The sequence below is a fragment of the Squalius cephalus genome (genome assembly GCF_949319135.1).
Source record: "Squalius cephalus genome assembly, chromosome: 11".
Lineage (NCBI taxonomy): Eukaryota > Metazoa > Chordata > Actinopteri > Cypriniformes > Leuciscidae > Squalius > Squalius cephalus.
Window position 1 is genome coordinate 13,171,790 of NC_137132.1, and position 7,622 is coordinate 13,179,411.

The 7,622-nt window shown below is 37.9% G+C and overlaps 1 protein-coding gene across 1 annotated transcript; it reads right to left on the reverse strand.

The window, feature by feature from the left end:
• Positions 1-277: 277 nt before the first annotated feature.
• tubd1 (tubulin, delta 1) lies at positions 278-6,569 on the reverse strand. Its single transcript, XM_079886104.1, has 8 exons — positions 6,104-6,569; positions 5,873-6,020; positions 5,572-5,788; positions 4,237-4,468; positions 3,993-4,157; positions 3,719-3,847; positions 693-876; positions 278-598 (listed from the first exon to the last, which is right to left on the reverse strand). The coding sequence occupies exons 1-8, from the start codon at positions 6,252-6,254 to the stop codon at positions 493-495; spliced, it is 1,332 nt and encodes a 443-aa protein (XP_079742230.1). The 5' UTR covers positions 6,255-6,569; the 3' UTR covers positions 278-492.
• Positions 6,570-7,622: the final 1,053 nt, after the last annotated feature.

The following is a 7,622-nucleotide window of genomic DNA, read 5'->3' on the forward strand; positions in this document are numbered from 1 at the left end:
GGGACAGAGAAACCTCCTGTCAATATATCAGATACTAGTAATAATAATAATAATAAAAAAATTCAGCACTAATTCGAGGTCTTCTAAATTACGGCCAGATGTTTGTGCTTCCGTTGAAGCTCAAGATGCTCTTTGAATCATTTTCAAATCTTGCTGGAGAAAAAAAAACCCAGGGACAAACTAATACATTTTGAAAGTCTTATTTTTCCAGTTCAACTTTCTTATGCTGACACTGCAGAATGGGTATTCATAAGTGGCTCGAAAAAATTAATAAGCATCACAATTAAACATTGCTTTTATTTCATTAAAATATATTTCAATTATTCAAATACTTATAAATGATCCATGGAATAGTTAGATAAATATTTATATATCACAAAATAATGAATTTAACTGCCCTATTTTAACAAATATATTTCTCCAGAGGCCAGTTAAGTCATATAATATGGAATCATATGAAATCAGTATTGTCAAATCTTTTTGATAAGCCGACTATGATAGGTGTGTGTAGCTGGAGATGATCTGCTCTAGTGCAGTAAAACTGTCCAGAAAATCCTCCTCAGAGATTCCAAACTTTGTATACTGATGAACATAAGCCCTACAGGAAAAAAAAAAAAAGTATTTAAAAAAAAAAAAAAAAAAAAATAAGACTACAGACAATTTTCCAGTATTAATGCAACAGTATTTCTCACCTTGAGGCAAACATGTTCCAAGCCTTCCTGACTATATTGTCCAGTGGTTTTAAAAGGTACTGGCTGTTACTGACCAAAGTGGCAGACTTTTCATATCCATTGAAAGCTACAGGGGAGTTCCATGTGCTGAAACAATTTTCTGTTTTAAGCCACGGCACATATAACGCAGGATCCTTAAAAGCATCTGTTGATTAAAGTATTTTTCATGTTAGTTTCCTATCCACCTTATGTGACCAAAAAAGTTTGAGAACCACTGTCTTACCCTAAATCACTATGGTAATCCTATTATAAGTGTTTATATTTTAGACCTGACTGGACTGTTTTCATGGGTGTACATTCGTCAGTTGTCTAAACAAGACGAGCAAGAAAGGTTGACATAGAGCAGCTAAACCTCGAACCTCCAGGGAATCGCACGTTTTAAACTCAGAACAGAGAGTCTGCTGGCAAAAAGAGATTGCAACAGCTTGTAATAAAACAAGAATCAACAATGGCTTGACTTTTCAGAGATGGCATGAACTGAGGGATTTGAAATGTTGTAAAAGCGACGCAGAGATGCCGTTTTATTACTCATACAGATCACATACAGATAAATTGACAAATGTAGCTCTCTAACAGATTTCATTGTAAAGCATTATCTATTGTGAAGGCTCATTTCATTATGGTTGTTGTAGAATTGTGATGGAATTTATTTTCAAGAAAGTACCGTGTCTATTAAAGGGGTCATGAACTGGCTTTTAAAAAAAAATTATATTGTTGTCTGAGGTCAACTTATGACATTCGCTTGGTTTTTACATTCAAAAACATCAAAATGAATAAGTAATAGCAGAGAATGTCTAATATGGCGAGAAGTTTCACTCTCAGTACACTTCCGGCTTCTGAACTGGTTGCAGTTTCTCTCTGATTCCATATGAGGGCGCTCACAGGACGAGTGCAGAATGAATGGAGGTCTATGGAGCTATACCAATAAAAATCCACTTTTCTCAGGATATAATTTTTTGTCTAGTAATTTGAATGTTGTATTCGAAAGGAAATGCAAATAAATTACACATTGCTGGGTGTTAGATTTTTTTAGAGTCACTTATTTGCTTTAAAAAGTCTTTTAAAGTGTCAATGACGTCATACACATCGTACGACCAGAGATACGGCTTTACGGCAATCCTTCAGTCGCTTTGGTGCTTTCGCGCCCTGCACTTTCTTTTCTCTCGAGGCATCGACAACACAGCTGACACAGGTAAACACACGTGCTAGAAGAGTTTTTGTTTTGTTTGTTTCTGGTCCCGCTTCGGATGCCACGATGCCATCAAGCGGTATCTCTGGTCGTAATCAGTCCTTCACTGACCAATCAGCGTTCATTAGCAGAATGCTAGCGTGTTATGGACAACAACAACTCAACCTGTAAGAAATCAAAAGGACATAAGTACTCGTTCATTCAACTTTCAACCTATAACCCATGTTGAACTTGCAAAATCTACAATCAGATCTGAGATTTCTCAACGGCAATCGGGTGAAAGAGACAAATTTAGCTGTCTAGCCCCATTGACTCCCATTCATTTTGCACTCATGGCGAGCGCCCCCAGTGGAACTCTGGTGGTACTACAACCAAAATTCGGTACAACAGGGCTTAATAGGGAGTGGGCAGGCTCTCCGTAGACGGGCTCTGGTAATAGGCTATTTTCTACCCTGATTTCGAGTCTAGCTCTTGAAACGCTCGGTTTTTATGGGCGTGTCGCATTGAAGACTTGGAAGTAAACACCCACTGCTATGATTGGATAACAGTTTTACATATTATAATGAGTTTCATTTAATGCACGAATTGGTGGGCGGGGCTAAACAGGCAGTGTTGATCTCGTGTTTGAGTTAAAACCGAATTATTGTTAAGCATAGCAAGAATCATAGCAAAAAGGCTAACAAATAAGAGTTATACCCACCAATTAATATTGCCCCTTCATTCATGACATGGATACCATAATCATACAGAGAAAACATAGTTGCATACCTTTATCTTTCGCTCGTTTCTAAATTGGGCACCTGATGGCTTTGACCTTTCTTGTCCATCTCTTATTTGGCACTCGACATCGACAATCAACAGATTTCCCCTGATCCCCCCCATACCAACTGTCACTCACGACAAGTCACGACCAGAAGTCAAGACTAAACCAATTCACCTTGGTGGTGGTGACCAAGTAATCGTTTTGTATTACCTATTTTTATTAGCCATTCAGACAATTCAGAAAAACAAAAATGTGCAGGAAATATAGAGGCCTGTATTCATGATATTCTGAATGAAATGTGCGTTATTTGGAAGAAAGTCGAGGTGTGACTGTCTTAGATAACTATATGGATCCCCCCCCCCTTGTCCGTTCCATTTGGGAGAGACTGTCATCCGCGCCCGCGCCTCTGCGCCCCCTCCCCTTTCCCCTTCTCAAACAAACAGCTTCTGTGCACGGCATCTTCTCAGCAAGCAGGGGCGCAAATTTGCCAATTCCCCACACAGTGAAATATAGATAATAGAAAACCACAACGCGGCGCAGATTTTTTTTTTTTTCTGCTCGTGCCGGCGCCGCCGCCCCAGGCGCGTGCCAAAATACGCTACTGTTCTGCGGAGGCAGTGTTTTATACCCTTTGACGTCATAGATCCCCACTTTGAAAAACCTGCCGTTCGCTGTGCCTTGTCAATAAAAGCTTTTATTGGACTAACAAGGAAGTTTTCAGTTCTGAAACTTACAGGATATTCTTATGGTATGATGACCTCTTATATGTCAAAGGCTCAAGGAAAATTTGATTTCTCAGTTCATCACCCCTTTAATGGGTAAAGCTACAGTAACATCTTCAGTCAGATTGAGATCCTTTTCATCTAAACTGGTTATATCTCTTAAGCCTAGTAGTGAATGTTTTATGAGCAGTAGGATAACCATGTTCATCTGCACAGTCACGCAGAGCTGAAGCACAACCAAAACAATAGGGCCAAAAGTGTACCTTGAAAAAATGCTTGTTAAAGGATGGAAGTACATTGAAGGGCTACTTGCCTGTAACTGCAGTAGAGACGTCTTTCCCCCGCAGTATTAGAAGATTAGCAAGTGACGAATTGAAACTTTTATGCCTACTGTTTGTCGCGCTCTCTCCTCCTGATGTGACGTTTACTGTCCAGTCAATTCCTTTAAAAAATAAAGCATTTTAGTTCCACAAAACCATTAATGTAGACATTAATCAATTAAGTAATATTTGCATTTCTTCTGTTATGTGTCGTATATAAAGCATCCTTCCAAATATTACATGAATATGTGACATCACAGCACTCACCTTCTTCCATCCTAGCGCTGGCGATGAGCATTTGACGTAAATGCTTGAGCAGACCAGGCCAGTTAAACACACTGTAGGCCAGAGACGTGCTGGACATCTGAGGAATGTTACTCAAGCTGAGCAGTTTGTACTCGGGGTGACACACCAGAGAACTCAGTAATTCCCCTGTAGACAGCAGATAAACACTGGTCATTTTCGCCTGATGACTCTCTGAAATTGGATGTGACCTGTGAGGCATTTGTACCTATAGGGTTTCTGTTGTAATGGCAGGGTGAATCGGCAGTATAAGCGGGCTGAAGAACGCTGCCCAGCTGGTGAGCGATCACCTTATTAATGTCACTGAGGGACATGTGTTTGATGTTCATCAGATGGCTGCAGATTTTGTGCACAGTGTCATTCTCGTGAACCAGGATAGCATCAGAGAGCTGGTAGAGATGTGACAGCGTGAGCACAGAGTTGTAGTTTTGCACGATCACCTGAAAAAGAAAACAGAATCACAAAAACAGTGATTAGAATAAGGATCAATGCCAAATAAGAGTGTCTTATTTCTTAGAATAAGAAAGTCCTTAGAAATTTACTCTTTGTATTCATGTTGGTTTAATATAGTTTTGATGGCAAGACAAGACCCCACACTTCCCCAGTTGATTAATCAGTACATTAAGATTTTATTACAAGTTTTCTAAAATGTTGTTTAAATATGCAAATGCATCATTATCTAATTAAATATGCACTAATTTGCATACATTTCCAGAACAGACATCTGAACATCGGATGAAGCCAGTTTTAAAGTTCTTGTATCATTTTATTTACATATTAGAGTTAAAGGTTTTTACAGAGAAGGATTTGGGATCTATTTTTATCACTCCATATATCAGAAAATACTGTAAATTCACCATGTTTTTAGGAATAAAATGTTATGTAAATCAGGTGAATGATATATGAACAAACCACTGTGTTACAAAGGTTACGGCACTGATAAGAATGAAACTGTAAAGTAAATGCAACTGTACTGTACTTGACTGTGCAATAAAATCAACATTTAATTTTATTTTGGATGTTTTCTTTCAATTAGTCTGAAAGCAGGCTTGGAAGAAAATCTCAGACAGCGTGCGAATGCTTAATTGAGTTCTCTCTCACATCTTCTTGCACTTGAATGGACAAATTCACACAAAATTAAGTCAAAATGCCCATCTTGGAAAGTATCCTAGTAGCCTTAGCATTGAGCTTTGACTATGCTAAACTACTTAATTTTGTCTTTTCAAGACTTTAATTCTTTTAACTCTCATTCTTTTCATTCTTTTAATAAGGCACTACTTTACTTCTTCATTATCATGTCATGACTGTTGTTTCGCCCTAACATTTTGACTTTGACTAAAAAAATAAAATAAATCTAAATTAATTTGAATTCACGAATTAAAAACATGTTTAAAATATAAGGTCTATCCAAATCATTGAATATATGACTTACATTTTAAGGCCTTTTTGAACAATTTAATACATCCCTACAAAAACAATTGTCATGTCAATGACCCAACTGCTACTACATCAATTATACATTAAAATACAAAAAGCTCACTACCTCACCAGCTCCATAGGGCCATGTTATCTGATTTAGGATGAAGGACTGGGGGTACAAGTCCCTCAAACGTTGAGTGATGTAGGTACCCACACCAGAACCGGTGCCACCAGCAACACTCATCATGGTGAAAATCCCTGCAAGACGATCACATCGCTCGATCTCCATCCGCACCATATCCTCTACAGCCTCTTCATGACGAGGTCCATGAACACAGAACCTTCAGAGAAGAACAGTAAACTGAACTCACACATGAAAAAAACACATTAAGAGCTCAAACTTTGTAAGATGGTCTTCTTCTTACCCATTTGCCCAGTTGTTTCCAGAGCCCTGCTTCTGGGAGAAATGTGCTTTGTCTCCATACCTCCATCTTCCAGATTTTGAAGCCTTGGCTATTGCTTGAGAGATAACCTTGGGCTCCATATCAACCAGTACTGACCGCGCCACAAGTTCTGCCAGACATAAACATTGGGAACTTTATAGATATCATATTACAGAGGTATTAAAAAGCATAAGTGAGTTGTGTTGAACATACCTCCAGTTGAGCTTTCATAAAAGAATCTCTCATCGCTGCATTGCTTGTACTTCTTTCTGTTCGGTCCATTTGAGTCATCGCTTATGACACTGAAGAGCTCGTGTCCGATCTGATTCCCACACTGACCCAACTGTAAGCTTACAACTGACATATCTATCTACGGGCTCTATCTGTCCACATTACCCATGAAACGATACGACAAACGTCTCACACGATCTCATAGCATTATGTGAGTAGCCTACACACACAACTCCCAAAAGTGTAGCTATAGCAACGTTTACCTCATGAGACACATTCCTTGGATGTCAGTTTACTCTACGGAGAGTCGAAACAAAGCTATTAAATACACAATATCAAGTAGCATTAAGTCACTACTTTACAAAAAAACCTTTACAAAGTAAAAGAAGAGAATTTGTGCCTACAGTTGAAGGCGGGTGCAGGTTTGTAAGCGTCGGGACTGATGCATGATGGGACTGAGAGCTACCGTGAAATACATCTCTACAACCATCAGATGGCGCACTAAACATACCTTCTGTGGGCTCCCTTGTTCTACTTGCGTACTATGTTAGATGTCACGAAAACACTGCGTTTAAACCATGTTGAAATTACTGTAATTTCGAGGTTTCAACTTGTAAAAAGCGTTCACGTCTTTGTAGAGCTCGTAATTACAGCTTGTAAGATGGGACTTTTCTGAGAGCTCCTACTTGTGTACCACGTGACCGCTGTACCATTGATTGTGGTGTGATCGCCATAATAGAAATGTGATCAGCTCCGAATAGAACATCACGTGTTGTCATATCTAGCCTACCATACATAGACCTGCCAGACATATCAAATATTTATGTTGTCTATTATTGAGCCTACGGTAATTACGATATGGCTTGAACGCCCGCAGCACATCTTTATGTCATATTTCACCCCAAAATCAAACTGAAAATTAGATAAATAATATTTTTGCATAAAGTATAAGATCTGTTAAATTGATAAAATGTGATAGCAAAGATTTATATTATTAGAAAATATTTCTATTTTGAATAAATGCAGTTCTTTTGAACTTTTTTAATGAATCCTGAAAAAAAAAAAAAAAAAAACATCACAGGTTCCAACAAAATATTAAGCAGCTCAACTGTTTCCAACATTGATAATAACTGAGTCTCACATCAGCATATTAGAATAATTTCTAAAGGATCATGTGACACTGAAGACTGGAGTAATGATGCTGAAAATTCAGCTTTGCACCATAGAAATAAAAATATATTTTAAAGTGTATTAAAATTGTAATAATATTTCACAATATTGTTTTTTTTTCCTGTATTTTTGATCAAATAAATCCAGGCTTGATGAGCATAAGAGACTTCTATAAAAAAAAAAAAAAAACAGTAGGCTACTTTTGACCAGTACTATATATATTGTGTTTTTACTTATTTATTTATTGGACGTGTTTTTTGACAGCTGCCTACACATAAAAACAGTTTGCAGTCGAGAGAGAGTATTTTCCACAGTTTGTGTGGTATTTTCC

Bases quoted from the DNA above. Each gene is read 5' to 3' on its own strand.
- tubd1 (XM_079886104.1), bottom strand. From the start codon at position 6,254: ATGTCAGTTGTAAGCTTACAGTTGGGTCAGTGTGGGAATCAGATCGGA. The intron at 4,158-4,236 runs GTACAAATGCCT...TGCTGTCTACAG, and splicing joins TTACAACAGAAACCCTATAG to GGGAATTACTGAGTTCTCTG. The intron at 877-3,718 runs GCAAGTAGCCCT...TTTAATCAACAG, and splicing joins CGTCTCTACTGCAGTTACAG to ATGCTTTTAAGGATCCTGCG.